Raw genomic sequence first — 20,716 nt, 5'->3', positions numbered from 1 at the left:
TCTGGACTGTTGTCATGCAAATAATACCTAACCATATATTCCTTTTAAGCAGTTCTTTTCCTCATCTGTTTCAATGCACTATACATTATTTATCTCCTCTTTTCATAGTTTCCCCCCAAACCCCATGTTAGTCCTGTTTTATATCAGTGGCATTATACAGTACTTGTCCTTTTGCGACTAAGATAGTTCACTTAGCATAATGTCTCCACAGTCGCCCATTTTGTATAATATATCATGAGTTCCTTTCTTTTCAGTGCTGCATAGTATATTCCATTGTGTGAATTCTCTGTTTGTTGATGGGCACTTGGGTTGTTTCCATGTCTTTGCTATTTTGAACAACACAGCAATAAATATAGGTATGCATATATCTGTTTGGGTGGCAGATCTGGCTTCATTAGGGTTTATTCCCAGTAGTAGAATTGCTGGGTCAAATGGTATTTCTACTTCCAACTTTTTGAGAGAGCGCTATACTGCCTTCCAGAGGTGATTGCATTTCTAAACTAGCATTATGACTCTTACAACAAACAATATTCTAGGTTTGGTCTACAGCAATATTGGTTCAGTTGAATAAGAAACAATGCTGTATTTAAGGGAACATGGAAAGCTTTCTGGTGTCTGATGTAGCCCTTTAGCTGTGATTTGCAAGCTCTTAGCTTATCTCTCTCCACTGTCAGTTTTCTGTTAGTTTGTCAGAAATGCTAAAAGGTGTAAAATACACTATCATCTAAAACCTTATTACTCACAAATATTTGATCCATTGGTCTTGATATTTTACATATTTCTAATGCGAACTTATGTCCTTGATTAGCTTTTTCCTCTCGTCCCTACTGGAACATCAGTGTATGTTGGTCTAATCAGACTTAAGGACCATTTCAGAACCCTTATTCTTAAGAATTTGTTCATTCCAATTCACTCTTAATGCCAGATGACTCAAGCTGGATTTTCTAGAGGTGTAAAACCAGTGATATTATATAACAAACAGTCAGGATCTACTAGCTGCTCTATCAAAGAAAGGTGCAGCCGTCAACTTTCAGATCTATAACCTTAGAAGCCCTGTTGAACGATTCCACCCTTGCCTGTAGAGTTGCTATGTTTTGAAATTGATGGGAGTCCATCTTCAGTTTTTAGATACTTCTCTTGTTTTGAAATTTTTCTACTAATATTGAGTATCACATAGATAAATCTTTTATATTCACTCTTTAATATAAATTCTTAGATGTTTAGTATTGTGCCAAAATACTTAACATGTTTCTGAGGCCTTCACTGCGTCACTTTTTAAAAAAATACTCAATTTTTAAATTTTACATTGGTTTGCAAAGTTTATATATATATGGTTTCACATATAAACCATATATATATGGTTTCATATTATCCTTCAATCATATTGTGTTTCATACATTCTCATTCCCTATGTGTTATAAAATCAGTCACCACTAAACCATGTCCATCATTAACCTATCTTTCCAGATTGCCACGGGATCTTTCCCATTTCCCTTACCCCCCTCCACCCACCAAATTGTACAATCCTGTAATATCTCCTTCTGCTCATTCTTACTCCTCTGCTCCCACCTCTTCCCTGCCTTTGATCCCCATATATGTTTTACTAGTTATCCTTCTGTTTTTACAATAATGGTCCTATGCAGTATTTATCCGTATGAGACTGAGTTAGTTCACTCAGCATAATGCTCTCCAGACTTTCCCACGTTTTGTAGTAGTTTGTAAGAATAATTAATCCTAAATGCTGCATAGTATTACATCATGTGAATGTACCACAATTTCTCAATCCATTTGATTGTGGTTGGACCTTTGGGTTATTTTCATGTTCTTGAGATTATGAATAACACTGCTATGAACATTAGTGTGCAAATCTCCATTTATGTCTCAGTTCTAATTTCATTGGAGTGTATTCCTAGGAGTGAAATAGCTGTGTCATGGAGTTTCTTTCTTTTTTCTTTTTTTTTTGGCATGGCGTTTCTATGCTCCACTTTTTGAGAAATTGCTAAACTCCTTCTAGAATGGTTGTACTACTTTAGAATCCCATCAACAGTATATGAGAGTTCCCACTTCTCCACATCCTCTCCAACATTTATTACGGCTAACACATTAAGCTTTGTCACTGCTACTGGGGTGAAATGGTATGTCATCATGGTTTTGATTTGCATCTCTCTTTTTGACAGTGGTTTTGGGCATTTCTTCATGTGTCTGTTGTCCATCTGAATGTCCTCCTCTATGAAAAGTCTTTCCTGTCTCTTGCCCAATTTTTAGTTTGGTTATCACTCTTTTTCTTTTGGATGCTTTATAGGATTCTACAAACTTTTGTTATGAGACCCTGTCTGAGAAGATATTGCCAAATCCTTTCTCCCAGTCAGTAGATTTTCTTTACCCTATTGGAAAAGGTTTTTGATGCACACATTAATTTAATCTTTAGAAGTTCCCATTCATCAATTTGATCTTTTCCTGGTGTGTATTTATGGCTATATTTGACAGCCTTTTTATACCATAAGCGAGGCAATCTTAGCTTAGTCCCATTTTGTCTCTTAGGATTTTTATGGTTTTGGGCTTTATGCCTAGGTCTCTGATCCATCTTGAGTTGAGTTTTTAGTATGGTGAGAGATGTGAATCCTGCTTCAGCTTTCTGCAGATAGCAGTCCAGTTTTGCTGGCCCCATTTGTTGAAGAGGTTGTTGCTTCACTGTTTAATAGATTTTTTTTTGTTTTCTTGTCAAATATCAGTTGACCATAGATAGATAGGTTAATTTTTGGGTTCTTGATTCTGTTCAATTGGTCTATATGCTTGTCACTGTACCAGTTCCATGCTGTTTTGTTTATTACAGCTGTATAGTAAGTTTTGATATCAGGTAGAGCTATGCCTCCACTTAATTTTTATTTTTAGAGGTGCTTTGCTTATTCAAGGTCTCTTTCCACTCAAACTTTTCTATCTCCATAAAGAAAATATGAATCTGGTATCTATATTGGGATTGTGTTAAACATATAGATTCCTTTTGGTAGGATAGTCATTTTCACTATATTGTCTTCCTATCCATGAGCAGGAAACATTTTCATATTTATTTAGATCTTTATTTGTTTGTTGCAGAAGTGTTCTGTAGTTTTCTTTGTAAAGGTCTTTTATATCTGTAGTTTATTGGTTTATTCCTAAGTATCTCAATTTGTGGTCAACCATTGTAAATGGGATTACTTTCTTATTTTACTTTTCTGTGTTTTCTTTGTTACTGTAGAGGAATCCCACAGACTTCATTGAGACATTTTTAAAAACTATTTTTAAATTCCGATCATATGAGTAAATATATCTGTACCTTTTTATCTTATCAGTGCTGCACCTTATCATTTAAAATATTTTGTTGATTTGATGTAAATTTGTATTTCATTACTAATGCTATTAAAACATTTCATATGGATTTTTAAAAAACTAAAATGGTTGACTGTACTTTCATATGTGTTAACTATACAGTTTACTATTTAAGATTTTCAGTAAAGTAAGTGAGTAGATATTGTGAGATTGCGTGTTAATGGAACTAAGGAGATTTTGGATACATACTAATGTGCAATTTATTACAACCATGCCTGTGGTTTGAGATACTGTAATTAAAAGCCTGTTCAGAGACTCACAGATTAAAGTCTACTATACAGAAGTGATACCGCATTTCTGGATGAGTAGACTATGCCTATCATATAACTAATGTACATCCTGCTCTGTTAGTAGAGTCTTGCTTGGTACAGGAGATCTGCTTAAGGCATACATTTCTGAAATGACACTAAGATCTCAAAACTATTTTCTTTAAGTCATCAATACTTTGTTTTCAGTAATAAAATTAATTTTTAGAAAAGTTTTACTCAATATTAGTGTTACCAAAATGTTGATTATTTAATCTGGAATATCATCATTCATTTGTACTGACATGTTCACAATTAAAATATCCATGAATTAAGAAAGTTCTTAATTTTTTCCTTTTGTTTCTAGAAACTATGAAGCTCTATAATACAGAGATAATTGTTCAACCATCTGGGAGAAATTTTCCCATTCTGCCAAGGTATTTGTCTTGAATTAAACTTATTCTCTCATATTGATTTTGGAGAAAATGATTTAAAATTTCCTTCTTATTTGCATATCTCATTCTTTCAAAAGAAAAAAAATACCCCACCAAAAAAGTCTCATTAAAGACTTTGAAATACTAGCCAAACCAAACTGTGAAAAACTACATATAAAACCACATATAAAAAAAAACTAGAGGATTTATTTGTTTGTATTTTTTTTTCTTTCTTCTTGTGTGCCAGATACCCAGGATTTTTTTCCCCATTTTTACTCTGTTTTATTTAGAAAAGTGCAAATATATCACTAGTTATAACCACTGCTGCTTTAATTACAATTTTAGCAAAAATATTGAGTCCTATTTATATATAAGAGGCATTTTAAAATAGTTATTCTTGAATTTTGATTTGATATATAAAAAAGTAGAAATTAGTGATTTCTTCTTTTTGCTTTTTTTTCTCTCTGAGATTTGGAAAGCTTTATTTTTTTTTTAATTTGGCTTGCATAGATACCCAGGATTTTACAACCTAATTACAAGTAGGCTTTTGAATAATTACTTTTGCTTTTAACATGACCTTTTAAAGATTTGAAGCATGAATCAGTTTTTAAACTATTTTAATGTCTGTAAAAATGGTACTTATCTACTAAGTCTATAGTGTTTCTTTTATTTCAATCTTTTTAGTTGGCAAAAAAATTTCACTGAAGTATATTTTTATTGTAGTTTATTTACTGATGCCTGAAATTTATGCATATGTAAACATAGCTTTGAATTTTCTATTCCTTTAAAAACTTTGACTTTGCACCTCAGAGCTTGTGTTTTAATTAAATCCAAACAAAACACATTGTAGATAATAGTGTGTAATATTTGGTAGGAAATGTCTCACCTTCCTTTATCACAGCTATTCCCAATTTGATGTGGAATATTGACACCATATTTTTTTTTAAATTTCCATAGGAAAGAATGGGTTAACTTTGATGTTAAAGTGTGTTGAGAATTAAGGAAGAGGTTTAAGAAAAATGGAGTCAACATGACTACATTAAAATCTGTTAAACTCTCCATTAGCACAGTTTATGTGGAAAGGAGCAGTGTGGAGAAGGCTGGCATGCAGATGCCCCTGCCTGTTAGGTACCCTGAGGGCATTGCTGACTCTTCTTGCCAGGTCGATTTAGTATGAAGGGCACATTGTGAAAACAGATTTTTGTCCACACAGGTCTCAGTTTGTACAGAGTGTTATTGCCCAGTGTCTGGTGGAACTGTCTTCTGCTAGAAGTACTTTTCGGTTCGCTGTTCAAGGTCATGATCGGAAAGTGTACATCTTGGTGAGTGATTATTATCGCCTTGTAATCGTAACTCTCAGAATTTTTTTTTCCATTCATATTTCTTCATTTTTATGTCTAGAAAATAAGTTATAAAAAGTATTGTCTCATTACCAGTTTAATTCCTATATCAAACTTCTTTAATTCATTACAAATGATCAAATACCTTTATGTGTTAAAACAGAAAACCAGAACCCACTGCCATTGAGTTAATTCTTGCTCACCATTGACTATAGAACAGAAAGAGCTGCCCCATAGGGTTTCCTTATGGCCATAGATCATGTTTGGCTTTTCCCCAGAGAGTTTCTGGGGGTTCAAACTGCCAACCTGTTGGTTAGCAGTCAAGTGTTTTACTAGCTGTGCCACTAAGTTTCTAGTTTTTATCATGGTCAGAATAATGCCATCCATTTCTCTCTCTTGTTTTATGATTGGCTTATGTGTAAAATAGGTACTATTGCTTCTCCTCTTTTAGTTGCTCTTGTTTTAAAGTATATAATTACAGATTTTCCTTTTCATACAAATAAAACATATTCCATTTGGAAGGTAGAGGAAAGCAGAAAAGAAGGTTTGAAACTCATATTTCATCTCAACACTCTGAGATACAAATGTATTTTTATGCAGTCTAAAATTGGAATTGTGGCAGCTTGGGTTGGCCTAGTGGCAAGAAGCTGCACTGTAATCCCGAAGGCATTGGTTCAAATCCACCAGATGCTACCCGCTGGAGAAGGAGGGACAATCTCCTCTTGGGCCAGTCGGATCTGATTCGGCGGTACACAACAAGGAAAAAAGAAAAAGAAAAATCAAAACTAAAATTGGAATTGTATTATTTTAAAAAGTTATTGTGATATATTTTCCAATGCAACTAATTTAAAGCATAAAATTCAGTAGTATTAATGATGTTTACCATGTTAATCAACCATTAGCACTATCTTTTCAAAAATGTTTTTATCACTTCAAATAGAAATACCGTTTGACACAGCACTTGCACTGCTGGGATTATACCCCAAAGAACCCAGAACCACCATCCAAACAGATGTATGCACACCTATGTTTATTGCTGCATTATTCACAACAGCAAAGAGATGGAAGCAACCCAAGTGCCCGTCGACAAATGAATGGATAGAAAAACTGGTATAGTCACACAATGGACTACTTTGCAGCACAGAAAAACCATGAAATAGTAAAACATTACACAGCATGGGTGACGCAGGAGGACATTATGATGAGTGAAATGTCTCAGTCTCAAAAGGACACATACTGCATAGCATCACTATTATGAAGCAGGACTGACATGGGGGGTTGGGAGGAGAATAGGAAAAGAGTGGATAGATAATGAACACTGTATTGGAACAGATGAGGGAGAGAATTGTTTAAAAGGAATATGTGATTAGGCATTATATATAAGATAATGGTCCAGAATAAGAGATACATTGTGCAGAAGACTGGGGGAGGGAGAGGAGGGGGTGGGGGAGGAAATTGTGTAGCAATGAATGAATATTTTTAAAAAAGAGGGAATTAGGGGAGGGGGAAAGAGGAAAATGTGCCACAATGAATGAGTGAAAATCCAACTTTCCTGTAAACTTTCATTACAGAATTAAATTACAATTAAAAGAGAAAGATATTAAAATCACAAATTAAAGTGTAAAGAACACAATTAAAATAAAAAAAGAAAATGTACTTCTAAAGCTAGTACTCTGAGTCATAGTCTTCTAGCCTTCTAAACTAGGAAACAATAAATTTCTGTTTGTTAAAGTCACCCCTTGTGACATTTCTGTTAGAGCAGTACTAGATAACTAAGATGGTTCGATGCCAGGAGTAAGTGTTGCTTTAACAAAGAATGTAAAATGTGCAAGTTGTTTTGGAAGAGTTTGAAAATGGTTAGCAGTAAAAGCCTGGATTATGGATGACACAGGTAGTTCTGGTGAGGGCTCAAAAGAAAGGAAGGATAGATGGAGGCCTGTAGAGAAAGGTTCCAGCACCAGCAGCCGAATTTTGCTAGCAATTTGAATGCCAAATATACTTGGGTGGAAGTTTTTTTTGTTTTTGTTTTTGTTTTTATTTTTAATAATTTTAATGAGCATTTACAGAGATTTTGGATTTCCATTCATTCACTGCTGCACTTCTTTCCCTGCCCCTTCCCCCCCACCCCCCAGTTCGCTCCTCTCTTTCAAAAGTAAAAGAAACACTGGGGGGAAGTTTTATAAGAAAATGATGAACATAAAATTGAATAGTGAAGAAAGGCCAGTGCATTATATGCACTGACAAACACCTCCTTTCATTTCAAATATTTGGTGGAAGGTAGAACTTGTGATGAACTTGAATAAGTGACTGGTGAAATTTCTGTGCAAGATCTCAAGGGTCTTCCATGATTTCTCCTTGCTGCATATAAGAGGAACGAGTTGGACTTCAAAATAAATGGTGTAATATGGGAATGAAGGAATGTGTAAAACAAAATGTATAAAAATTAAACAATATACATGAATTTTTGATTCAAACCAATGTAAAGTAAAAATTCTTTTAAAAAATTGATGCAAAACAAAGACAAAAGTTAAAGATTTGGAGAATTCAATTGTTCAAATTAAAGACACAAGTCCTAGAATTTTCACCAAAATACTTTTATTTTGTTAAAGTAATAAAGCATATAATAGATGGATCTAAACACCGATCACAGTAGAAAAGCCATGATCTTGGACTGAAAGGGACAGGAAATATATGAAAGGAAAGAACTTTGTCAGAATTTTATAGGCAGGAATCATTCCAAATTAGCTACATCTTTGTCCTTCAAGAAAAGAAAAGAACTAGCTTTGAAACAAGTTGGAGATCAGCAAGACTGTTGGAAAGAGCATGAGAAGCAGGGCCACCTTGATATCAAAGGGTAGAACCAAGCTTCAAGCCAACATCCAAACAATTGTCAGCAGGTTGATTCTAACTAACAATGACCCTCCGTCAAGATAAGGCTGTAAATCGTTAATAGTAGGAGGTTGCCTCACTTTTCTCCCTCAGAGCAGCTGGTAGATTTGAACCACTGACCTTTTCTTTAGCAGCTAGGTATGTCACACACCATACCTTCAGGGTTGCTTGGAACCAGGCTTGCTGGGTTTCATGTAAAGCCATGACCTCCTGGGTTTCAAAGAAACAAATCTTCACCAACTCGGTTCAAAAGTGAAAAAGAAATTGGGCTGCTGCCTAAAAACGACAGGCTGGTGTTGCCATGCCCGAGGAGAATGGGACCTGATGGACCTGAGGAGGTGGAGTTGCCAGTCAGGTTGATTAGGAGAAGGGGCTGCTGAAAGCTGAAGGAACAGATTTACCATCCCAGTGAGGCTGGAAGGCGGAGCTGAAGCTCAAAGTAGAGTGATCGCTAACCAGAATCCACAGGGCGTGGTCACCACTCGGAGTTCAAAAGGCAGTGTCATTACTGAAGGGGTCCCAAAGAACAGAGGATTTTCAAGGCTTGAGAGCTAATAGAAATGGTTTTGTCGGATATTGGATTTGCTTGGTCCTTGTTACTGCTTCTTTCCCTCCAGGGTCTCCCATTTGTACTGCAGGTGTCTCCCTTGTGCCTTTTCCAGTGCTGTACTTGGAAGCAATTCACTTGTATTCTAGGTTTCCCATGTAAAGAGAAGCTTTGTCCCAGGATAGAATACAACTAAAGCCTTGCTTATTTAATCATCACTAAATTTAGAGGATTCAGAAGGTATGATTTTCAGACTTAGGGTTGACTTTTGGAACACTATGAATGAGTGGTTGAGAGAACTTCTATTTTTGTGTGCTACTGGGTGAATTGCTTTAGATTGAGTTTTGTGGCTCCAAAATATATGTAGTAAACTATAACATCTATGCCTGTGGCTATAATTTGGGGATGGGATTGTCTTTGCTGCTTTAATGATAGAGCGTTGGTATAGAATGTATTTTAAGTAAATATAAAAGATATAGAAGAGATTAAACAAGCAAGTTAGAGAAGCAGAGATTGGGTAAAACAGATGCTGAGCCTCATGGAGATCGATAAGGAACTAAGACCTTTCCCCACAGCTGACAGGCATGTGTTCTTTTAGAGCTGGTGCTCTGAATTCAGACTTATCCTCCTAAACAGTGAGAAAATAAATTTGTTGAAAGCCATCTACTTCTTTGCACTAGATCACTGAAATATGTAGAGTATGAAAAAAAGGACCTTGCTGTCTGAAGGTGGGACCAACACTGTAGGTGTGCTTTGTGCTCCAGAACTCCCTTGTCAGATTAGCCTGAAGCTAGACACCAGCTTGGATTACATCCTTGCCTAACTCCTTTCCTAATTCTTCTCATGCTTTTTCCTGAGAGTTCACACAATGAATCATGTATAGTCAAATACCAGAATGCTTCCACCAGCAAGGATGGGAATACTTTTTTCTAAACCTGTATTCCAAATTGAGTATTATTAGTATTTGTACTGTAAGTGACAAATGGAGTTATAAAAATTTGCATTTCTTGTTCTTACTGTGGTATCTTATGATTCTGTTAATCTGTCTGCTTATATTTCTCTTGGGCTAGGGTTTTACCCTCCTTTCTGATGTTTAAAGAAATCCTGGTACTGTAATGTGCAGCATATCAAATTGCTAACTAAAAGAGCAGTGGATCTACAGCTGCTCCAGAGGACATGATGGGCAGTCTCTTCCCGTAACGATTTACAGACTCAGAAACTGATGGAGGGTTGTTATCAGTCATCATTGACTCAATAGCAGTGGGTTTGCACTTATTGATACTTAGGAGCTCTGTATGTTTTACATAATAAATTTATTATGTATGCATTAATTATTTTCATCTAGTATGGTTTTATTTTTAGCTAGAGAATAGTGGGTGCTCCAACAAAGGTCACTTTGAAAGGCTGTCCTAATTTAAAATTTAAATTAGGAAAAAGAATTTATATATATAAAATTTGCTTTGCTTTTTTATTTTTCCTCTTTTATTTTTTATAAGTTTTTGGGTTTGAGGTTTTTGGGGAGGTTGTTTTATCTGTTTGAGTGGTGATATAATAATGCATATAAGTGGTAATTGTTTTTATATATACTTAGATTTTTTTTCTTTGTGTCTTTAGTTATGGCTTTTAAACTCAGACAGTTTGGTGATTGAATCTTTGGGGAATTGCAAAAGTATCAAAAAATTTCCCTTGCTGGAAGATACCTTGAAGGAAGAAAATTCCAGTTCTGTCTGGAATGCTGTCAAAGTCCTATACCAGCCATGCGTCAAGAATAGGAACAAAAAGTAAGTTTTACTTTTGTTTAATAATTTTAAACAAATTGTTTTATATTGTACTATTTTAGTTTCTAGTGCCATATTTGGTGATTAAGAAATTAATGAGTTAATGTACCACTTCCTTTAATTTTTTCTAGGAGACTTATTGTTAAATATTATGCTTTCAGAGCAGATTGAGTTCTAAAAGATGAATCATGATTTAACTATAAATAAGTAGTCTTTTTGTTGCATTCTCAGCTGTCCATACACCTGAGCTGCAAAGCCAAATCAGAGTTCATAAGCTTTGCTATTTACTGACAAGGACCTTACAGCAAGGAGATGCACAAGTGAACAAGGCAAAAGCCTTTCTCTTAGTTGCCATGCTAATAGGGAGAAGGAGACTATAGAGAAAACAAACAAAAAAACAAAAAAGGTATAATGGAATGTGTACTTATCAACAACCTACGTTATGCAGATGACACAACCCTGCTTGCTAAAGTGAGGGAGACTTGAAGCACTTGCAGCAGAAGATCAAAGATTACAGCCTTCACTATGGATTACATCTTAACATCAAGAACCACAAATTCCCACCACTGGACTGATAGGCAACATCATGATAGATGGAGAAAAGATTGAAAAGATTGAAACTGTCAACTTTGTCATCTTACTTGGCTCAACAATCAATATACTTGGTACTGGCTGACAGAAAATTAGGAGACATACTGTGTTAGGGAAGTCTGCAGTCAGAGACCTCTGCACATCAGTAAGGAACAATAATACCAGTTTGAGGACCAAGGTGTGTCTGATTCAGGCTATGGTCTTTTCAGTCACTTGCTTTGCATCTGAGAGTTGGACAGTGAGTAAGGATGCCAGAAGAAGAATTGGTTTTGGAGAAGAGCACTGACTATTGCATGGACTGCCAAAAGAACAAATGAATATATTTTGGAGAAGGTGTAGCCAGAGTGTTCCTTAGGGGCAAGGATGACAAAGGATTAACATGGTGACCACAGCAGTGGGCTTGAGTGTATCGGAGATTGTGATGTTGGCACTGGATAGGACACTGTCAGATCAGTTGTTCATGGGGTCATTATGAGTCATATTCAACTTGACATATTCAACTAACAATAGTAACAACAACAACAACAAGTTGTATGGGAGGAGATTTCCCCACTTTCTATTATGAGCACAGCCTGTGGATTCCACATCCCTTCAGGTTGACAGTACAACTCTATATCCTCTGGACCACTAGGGCTCCCTTCATCACAGTAGTCATTTAGATGTTTTGGGCCATATAATGCCAATCTAAGTAAATTAGTTCATTTGGTTGTATTTTATTGATGCATGGTTTGTGTGTTTTATACTTTGTTGAGGATTTGTGTATGTATATGTGTAAAAATGAGCAAGAGCCACAGATGGATGGCCATATGTAACATTTACCAACTTCATAAAGGGGAACTGTCCCTGTCTATAGCCTCAACAACACAAACTTAATTCCCATGAGGTCAGACTTCATTGTCCAGCTCTCTGATGCATACCAAGTGACTGAAAAGACCATGGTTTGAATCAGGAACACCTTAGTCCTCAAACTGACATCATTGCTACTCAATTATTTTGAGAAGTCTCTAGCTACAAACTTTTCCCAGTGCATTACGTCTTCTGATCTCCTGACTGCTAACAATGAATAAGGATGACAGAGGAACTGATGCCTTTGAACTGGAGGAGAGTGCTTGATATCCCTTGACTGCCAAAAGAAAAAAAAAAAACAGATATGCTTTGGAGAAGGTGCAGCCATGTGCTCTTTGGTGGCAAAGATGATAAATTTGTGTCTCAAATACTTTGGGCATGTTTCTAGGAGATGCTGTTTCTTGGAGAGGGATATCATGCTTGGGAAGGACTGCAAAAGAGAGAAGACCTTTAACCAGGTGAATTGACACAGTGACTGTAGCAATATACTCACATATCAGAGACTGTGAGGAAGATACAGGATAAGACAGGATTTAGATCAGTTGTTCATAGGGTCTCTATGAATTGTACTCAACTTGATACCTAACAATAACAAAGCATGAAGTCAGACATGTCCACCACACCCTTAGCTCCACACCTCTTTTCACTCATTCCAGCATCAATCTTACTGCTCTACTGGGTCTGAAATCTGTTGCTCATGGATAGCTCATAGACCAGCTAGAACCATATTAAGGAAGTCAAGAGCCTATAATTTAGGTTAGTAGCAGAATAGAATCACCCAATCAGGAGAGCTGTTGATGTGCTCACAGGCACCTTCAGCTTCACCAGGCCTTTAGGCCTGTGTTACAAGTTTTAGCCCTGCCAATTATGGCTCTTCCCTGCAGTCCAATAACAAAGTTGAGCAAAATGCTTTAAGCTTTGGTTCAATGGTATAGCATTCCCAGGGTCTGCTCCGTCTAATAGCAAGTCTGTGGTTGGTTCTCAGCTCTGGCTTGCTATGGCCCTGGTCTGGCTGCTGTAAGAATCTGTGACCCTAAAGGATGCTCTGCATTCTCTTGCCACTTCTTTGCTTATGGTGAGATTCCCAAATTCTGCTGCTGGATCCATTCAATTTACTGGTGAGATTAGCCATCCCCTTGTGGATAGGCTAACATGCCTTATTCACATATTCCTGCCATGCACATGGCAAAGTCAATAAATGGCTAGGGAAGCCCTTTTGAACAATAAATCCTTAACATCACATTATGTGTGGTCAGCTATAAGATGTTAATTGAGTACACACTCTGTTGACTATTTTGTAATGTAGAGATTGGTCTGTACCCTAATATTTAGCTTTCTATAGTTGGACAAAGACTAAAGATGACAGAAGAATCGATTCCTTGAAGTTATAATGGAGAGGAGTGCCTATTATTCCATGGACTGCCAAAAGGGCAAACAAATATGTTTTGGAAAAGATGCATCCAGAGTGCTCCTTGGAGGTAAGGAAAGTGAAACTTCATCTTATATACTTAGACATCATGCTTGGAAAGGGAGGGTCAAAAAAGAGAGGAAGGCCCTCACTGAGATGGATTGAGAAACTTGGTACCCTTGAGTTGTGGTGCTGAAGAAGAGTCTTGAACATACCATGGACCACCAAGAAAACAAATAGATCTGTCTTGGAGAGGGTGAAACCAAGTTTCTCCTTGGAGACTAGGATTTTGAAGCTCCATCTCATTTATTTTGTGCATGTGACCAGAAGGGACTGATCCTTGGAGAAGAATATCATGGTCAGAAAGGGTAGAGGGACAGTACAGAAGAGGATGACCCCAGATGAGATGGATTGTTACAGTAACTGGGGCAGTGGATATAGGTGTGTCGGAGTCAGACTGGCTTATGACAGGGCAGGCTTCAGAGTTGTTGTACATAGGATTGCTATGAATCTCAAGGAACTAGACGGCACATAATTACTGTAGTTTTTGTTAGGAGCCATCAAGTTGAGTACAACACATAGTGAGTGACTGTATGAACCACACATTGAATCCTCTCCTATTCTGCTACATCCTTATCATCCCAGACACACTTGAGACTGTTGCTTCAATCACTGTATAAACCATGTCGCTGAGAGTCTTCCTCTCCAAGTTTATTAAGGTCCTTTATGATCACCTTTTCCACTTTTTTGAAAAGTAGAATTTTGAGACAGGAGTGTTGTATCTCTCACTGTAACACGAAAAAGCTTTTTGTTCTGATCTTAGTATGTGTTTTTCATTATCTATCTGGAAGCTGTTTTATTTGTTGTTGTTATGTGTTGTCGAGTTGCTTGCGACTCATAGTGACCCTATGTACTAAATGCTGTTCTATCCTGTGCCAACCTCACCGTCTCCGACACACTCATTCCCACCACCCCAATCACAGAGTCTATCCATCTGACCGAGGGTCTTCCTCTCCAGAGCCATCCCTCCACTCTCCCAAATATGATGTCCCTCTCCAAGAACCAGTTCTCCTTACAACATCCCCAAAGTATGCCAGAGGAAGCTTCAAAATCCTTAACTCCAAGGAGCATTCCAGCTTCACCCTCCCCAGGACAAATCTGTTTGTTCTCCTAGCAGTCCATGGTATATTCAACATTCTTCTCCAGTACCACAGCTCAAAGGCGTTAATTCTCTTTCTGTCATCCGTATTCACTGTCCAACTCTCTGATGCATAGCATATAATTGCGAAGACTATAGCCCAGATCAGGCACACCTTAGTCTCCAGCCTAACGTCTTTGCTCAAGTCTGTGGCATGACAACTCAGATGATTGCACATTTTGTCAATAGGAAACCTTGTTGTTGTCTTCTTGAATTCTAATTTCCATGATAGTAATTTCTGTTTGCAATTTCCTTAAATAAGTGATTTCATTATCTATTTCATCATTTCTTAATTTTCCATGTCTTTAAGTGTCTTATAAGTTGCAGGTAGTTCAATGTTTTAAAGCTCCAAATGTGAGTCTCTGTTTAAATAATTTGTTTCCTTAGTGAGCTCTTGTGACCTCTTAATCCACATTTATAGTTATTATTTATGTAGTTGGACTTTGTGATTATTTTCTTTCTTTTCATGTTATTCTTTTCCTCTGATAATCTGGAAGTAAAGGCATCTGTTTCATTTTTTCAGTGTTGAAATTCATAATACACACATTTAAAGTTACTTTTTATTATCAATATCTGGATTTATTCTTATCCATAGAGTAAAAAAAGATCCTTCACACACTTTCAGATTTCTCTTCTTCCTCTATTCCTCACCAATGCCATTTTGTAGCCTCCTGATAATGGTTGTATTTCTTGTAAATGTTTCAATCCAAAGTGCCTTGCTTTTTGCTTCTCCTTTTCTTACTCTCTCATGTGCCATAACAAATACAGAGTGTTGTTGAGTTTGACTGAAAATATTGACAATATATGTGTCTTTAAAAAATGTTTTTAATATGTATCTTTTGTATTTTTTCACACAGTTTCTTCATTTTTCAATTTGGTGGAATATACTCTTTAATAATTCTAAAAAACTGGGAGTTGATTTGATTTGGGAGTAGATTTCCATATATGCTTGTTACTATATATGCTTTTTCGGAGCACTGGTGGCCTAGTGGCAAAAAGCTATGTTGCAATCCCAAAGGCACCTAGTTCTAATCCACTAGTTGTTCTGCCAGCTTCCCTGAGGGAGAAGTATATGCAGTCTTCTCCCCTTTGACTCACTGCCTCTGAAATCCCACAGGAGGGTCAGCTATGGGTTGTTTCTAACTTGTCAGAACACAGCAACAACATAATGTATGTTTTTAGGGATGAATGAAATAGAGTTTAAAGGAACTGAAGTTAATACTTGCATATCTGGAAATGTCTTACACCTATTTTGTCTCTTTAAAAACCTTCAGGATTTTCTCTATATCTTTGTATTTTTAAGATTCCCCGAGGATGTATTTAGATGTGAGTATAAGCTCAAAATTTTCTCTATGCCATTATCTGTTGGTATTTTTTAAAATTTTATTTTATTAATTTTAATGAATGTTTACAGAGATTTTAGATTTCCATTCATTAACTGTTGTGTTTTTCTCCCTGCCCACCCCCTCCCCCCAGTTTGCTCTACTCTTTAAAAAAGTAAAAGTCTTTCATTGGTATACAGTCTCCCCCACCCCCAGTATACTCCACTATGCAGCCTTCCTTCTTGACTCTTGTCATGACCATAATACCCAATCATATATTGCTTTTAAACTGTTCTCTCCCTCATCTGTTTCAATGCGGTATACATAACTTATCCAATTTTTCTCAGTCTCACCCCAACCCTGATGTCAGTCCCATTCTACAACAGTGGCCTTATGCAGTATTTGTCCTTTTGTGCCTGAGATATTTCACTCAGCATAATGTCCTCCAGGGTCACTCATTTTGAATAATATTGCATTGTTTCTCAGTGCAGAGTAGTATTCCATTGTGTGAGTATACCACATCTTCTCTATCCATTCATTTGTTGATGGGCACTTAGGTTGTTTCCAACTCTTTGCTATTGTGAACAAGGTTGCAGTAAACATGGGTGTGCATATATCTGCCTGGGTGACAGTTACAGTTTCTTTAGGGTATATTCCCAGTAGAGGAATTACTGGGTCAAATGGTATTTCTATTTGCAACTTTTTGAGAAAGCGCCATACAACCTTCCATAGCGGTTGCACAATTTTACACTGCCATCAAAGTGCCAGTTTCTCCGCAACCTTGCCAGCATTTGTTGTTTGCTAATCTGTTAAATGTTACTATTCTTGCTGGGGTGAGATGTTATCTCATTTGTTTTGATTTGCATCTCTCTTAGAGCTACAGATTTTGAATATTTCTTCATGTGCTTATTGGCCATCTGAATGTCTTCTTTGGTGAAGTGTCTGTTCATGTCCTGTTTCAATTGGATTGTTTACGTGGTGCTCGAGTATTTTGTAAATTCTAGATCTCAGTCACTTATTTGACATGTCATTACCAAATACTTTTTCTCAGTCTGTGGCTTCCCTTTTTACCCTCTTGGAGAAGTTTTTGTATATTCATAGGGATTTGAATTTTAGAAGGTCCCATTCGTCTATTTTATCTTTCCTGGTTGTAGAATTTTCAGCATGCTTGAAAGACTGTTTATGTTGTGGATTAGGATTTCTAGAGTTCTTCCAAGCTTTTCTTTAGTGAAGTTTATAGTCCTTGGTTTCAGTTCTAGGTCCATGATCCACCTAGAATTGGTTTTTGTGTATGGAGTGAGGTGAGGATCTTGTTTGAGTCTTCTGCAGATAGTTTTCCAATTTTGCCAACACCATTTTTAAAAATGGTTGTTGTTTCCCCACTTAACTTTCTCCTTGAGAAAAATCAGTTGACCATAGGTAGATGGGCTGATTTCTGGATTCTCAGTTCTATACAATTGATCTATGTATCTGTCTTAACCACCACGGCAGTGTAATAGGATTTGAAATCAGGGAGTGAGATGCCTCCTATCTTTTTTCTACTTTTGAGGAGTGCTTTGCTTATTCGGGTCTTCATCCAGTCGAGATGAAACTGGAGATTGCCTTTTCCATCTTGTTGAAGAATGGGATTGGTATTTGTATTAAGATTCCATTGAACATGCAAATTGCCTTTGGTAGTATTGCCATTTTCACAATAGTGAGTCTTCCTATCCATGAGCAAGGTATTTCTCCAGGTTTCTTTTTGTTTCTTGCAGTGATGTTTTGTAATTTTCTTTGAATACATCCTTTGTGCTTCTGGTTAAATTTACTTCCAAGTATTTAATCTTGTCATTATCTATTGTGAAGGGTATTGTTTTTCTTAGCTCTGGCTCTGTATTCTGTCACTGTAGAGAAATCCAACTGATTTTTGTATGTTGATCTTGTATCTTGCAACTTTGTTGAATTGGCTAACTATGTCCAATAGTTTTCTTGCTGAGACTTTAGGGTTTTATAAGTATACTATCATATCATCTGCACAGAGAGATAATTTTACCTCCTCTTTACCAATTTGGATACCTTTTATATCCTTCTCTTGTCTTATTGCTATCGCTAAGACTTCCAAAACAATATTGAATAAGGAGAGGTGAGAGTGGGCATCCTTGCTAGTTCCTGTTCTTAAAGGGAATGCCTTTAACCCCTCTCCATTGAGAACAGTGTTGGCTCTCAGGTTTGTGTAAATACTTTTTACTATGTTGAAGAAATTCCCCTCTAGTCCTATTTTGTTTAGTGTTTTAATCGGGAAAGGGTTTTGGATTTTGTCAATGGCCTTTTCTGCATCAATTGATAGGGTCATGTGGTTCTTGTTCTTTGCTTTGTTAACATGATGAATTACATTAATTGTTTTTCTTATGTTGAACCATTCTTGCAGACCTGTTATGAATCCCACTTGGTCATGGTGAGTTATTTCTTTGATGTATCGTTGGATTCTATTGGCCAGTATTTTATTTAGGATTTTTGCATCTATGTTCATGAGCGACATTGGCCTATAGTTTTGTATTTTGGTGGTGTCCTTTCCTGGCTTTGGTATCAAGGATATGTTTGCTTCATAGAATGAGTGTGGGAGTATTCCATCTTTTTCTATTTTCTGAAATAATTTATGTAGAATTGGTCACAGTTCTTCTGTGAATGTTTGATAAAATTCACTTGTAAAACCAGCTGGTTCAGGGCTTTTTTTGGTTGGAAGCTGTTGTATTACCTTTTCAGTTTCTTCTTTTATAATGGGACTCTTCAGATGTTCAATTTCGGTTTGTATCAGTTTAGGTGGGCTGTGCATTTCTAAGTATTTTTTCATTTCCTCTAGGTTTTCATATTTGTTTGAGTATAGTTTTTCATACAACTCTAATGTTAGCCTTTTTATTTTAGTTGGTTCTGTTGTGATGTTGCCTGATTCATCTCTTATTCTAATTATTTGTGTCTTCTCCTTCTTTTCTTTTGTGAGTTTTGCTAATGGTTTGTTGATTTTATTGACATTTTCAAAGAACCAACTCCTTGTTTTGTTGATAGCTTCAGTTGTTTTTCGGTTTTCTATTTTGTTTATTTCTGCTCTAATTTTTATAATTTCAGTGTTTTTAGAGGGTGTCAGGTTTTCTTGCTGTTCTTTTTTGATTTTCTGGAGATGTTAGGTTAGAGAGTGTTTGCTTTTTGCTATAAATAGACCTCTGATTACTGCTTTGGCTGTTTCCCAGAGGTTTTGGTAAGCGGTATTTTCATTGTAATTTGTTTCAAGAAACTTTCTAATGTCATTTTTTATTTCTTCTAGTACCCAGTCATCTTCAAGCAAGGTGTTGTTCAGCTTCCAAATTTATGTTTTTTTTTTTACTTCTTTTTCTTCTTGTTATTAATTTCTAATTTTTTAGCTTTATGGTCTGAAATGATGCTTTGTATTATTTCTGTGGTTTTGAATTTATTGATTTTTGCCTTGTGACCTAGAATGTGATCTATTCTGGAGAACATTACATGCACATTGGAGAAGAAGGAATACTGGGCTTTTTGGGGGTGCATTAGCCTATAAATATCTATGATGTCAATTTGGTTTGTTGTGTGGTTTAATTCTTGAGCATCTTTTTGAGTTTTTTCCTGGTAGTTCTATCTTTTCTTGAGAGGGGTGTATTGAAGTCTCCAAGTCCTATAGTAATGTTGTCTATTTCCTTTTTCAGTTTTGTTGTTTGTTTTATTTATTTTGCAGGTCTTTCATTTGGTACATAGATATTTATTATAATTATGTCCCCTTGTTCTATTGACCCTTTTAGCGTTATGTAGTGATCTTCCTTTTCCTTTGTCATGGTTTTTACATTTATTTTATCAGAGATTAATATCGCTACTTCTGCTTTTTTCTGGTTGCCATTTGCTTGGTATATTTTCCCCCACCCTTTTAGTTTTAGTCTTTCTTTATCTTCAATTTTCAGGTGTGTTTCTTATAGACAGCATATGGATGGATTTTGTTTTGTTATCCAATCTGCTACTCTTTTTCTCTTCAGTGGTGCATTTAAACCATTCACATTCAGTCTGATTATTGAGAGGTAGGGTTTTATTGCTACCATTGTGTTGAGTTCTTTTTGGTGTTGTTTCTAGTTACTTTGGTCCATCCTGCTTCTGTGGCACATCTGTAAGAAGGAGGTCTCTTAGTGTTTCCTGCAATGCTGGTCTTGTTTTTGCATACTCCTTTAGCTTTTGTTTTTCTGGAAATATCTTGATCTCTCCTACATATTTGATGGATTGTTTCGGTGGGTACAATATTCTTGGTTGACAGTTGCATTTTTTGTGTTCGATATATATCATTCCACTGTCTTCTTGCTTGCATGCTTTCTCCTGAGAAATTGGCACTTAGTCTTATCTGCTCTCCCTTACAGTTTATTCTTTGTTTCTCCCTCGCTGCTTTCAGAATTCTCTCCTTATTCTGGTGAATTTGACTATGATATGCCTTGGTGTTTTTCTTTACGGGTCTATTCTATATGGTGTTCTCTCAGCTCCTTGAATATATATTCTCTCATTTTTCATTATGCCTGGGAAATTTTCTTCTAGTAATTCTTTCACAACTTTTTCAGTGCCTTTACTTGCTTCTTCCTGTTGTGGGATTCCAACGATGTGCATATTATTTCTCTTGATGGTGTCCCACATTCTTGTTGTTGTTATGTGCCATTGAGTTGCATGCGACTCATGGTGACCCTGTGTCTGCTCTATCCTGTGCCAGTCACACTGCCTCTGACACACCCA

General features: G+C 36.4%; 1 protein-coding gene across 1 annotated transcript in view; it reads left to right on the top strand.

Annotated features, from left to right (window-relative positions):
* The window catches only part of LOC102867460 (E3 ubiquitin-protein ligase E3D-like), a 194,710-nt gene that overhangs the window by 77,887 nt on the left and 96,107 nt on the right, over positions 1-20,716 (top strand). The window contains exons 7-9 of the mRNA XM_006892159.1: positions 3,979-4,048; positions 5,259-5,367; positions 10,436-10,602. Of these exons, the coding sequence (XP_006892221.1) occupies positions 3,979-4,048; positions 5,259-5,367; positions 10,436-10,602 (346 nt within the window). The remainder of the gene's footprint in view (positions 1-3,978; positions 4,049-5,258; positions 5,368-10,435; positions 10,603-20,716) is intronic.

The sequence above is a fragment of the Elephantulus edwardii genome, unplaced genomic scaffold (genome assembly GCF_000299155.1).
Source record: "Elephantulus edwardii isolate Elephantulus edwardi_28Jun2011 unplaced genomic scaffold, EleEdw1.0 scaffold00111, whole genome shotgun sequence".
NCBI classification, from domain to species: domain Eukaryota; kingdom Metazoa; phylum Chordata; class Mammalia; order Macroscelidea; family Macroscelididae; genus Elephantulus; species Elephantulus edwardii.
The sequence above is the reverse complement of the archived record's forward strand: the minus strand, read 5'-3'. Positions and strand labels throughout refer to the sequence as shown.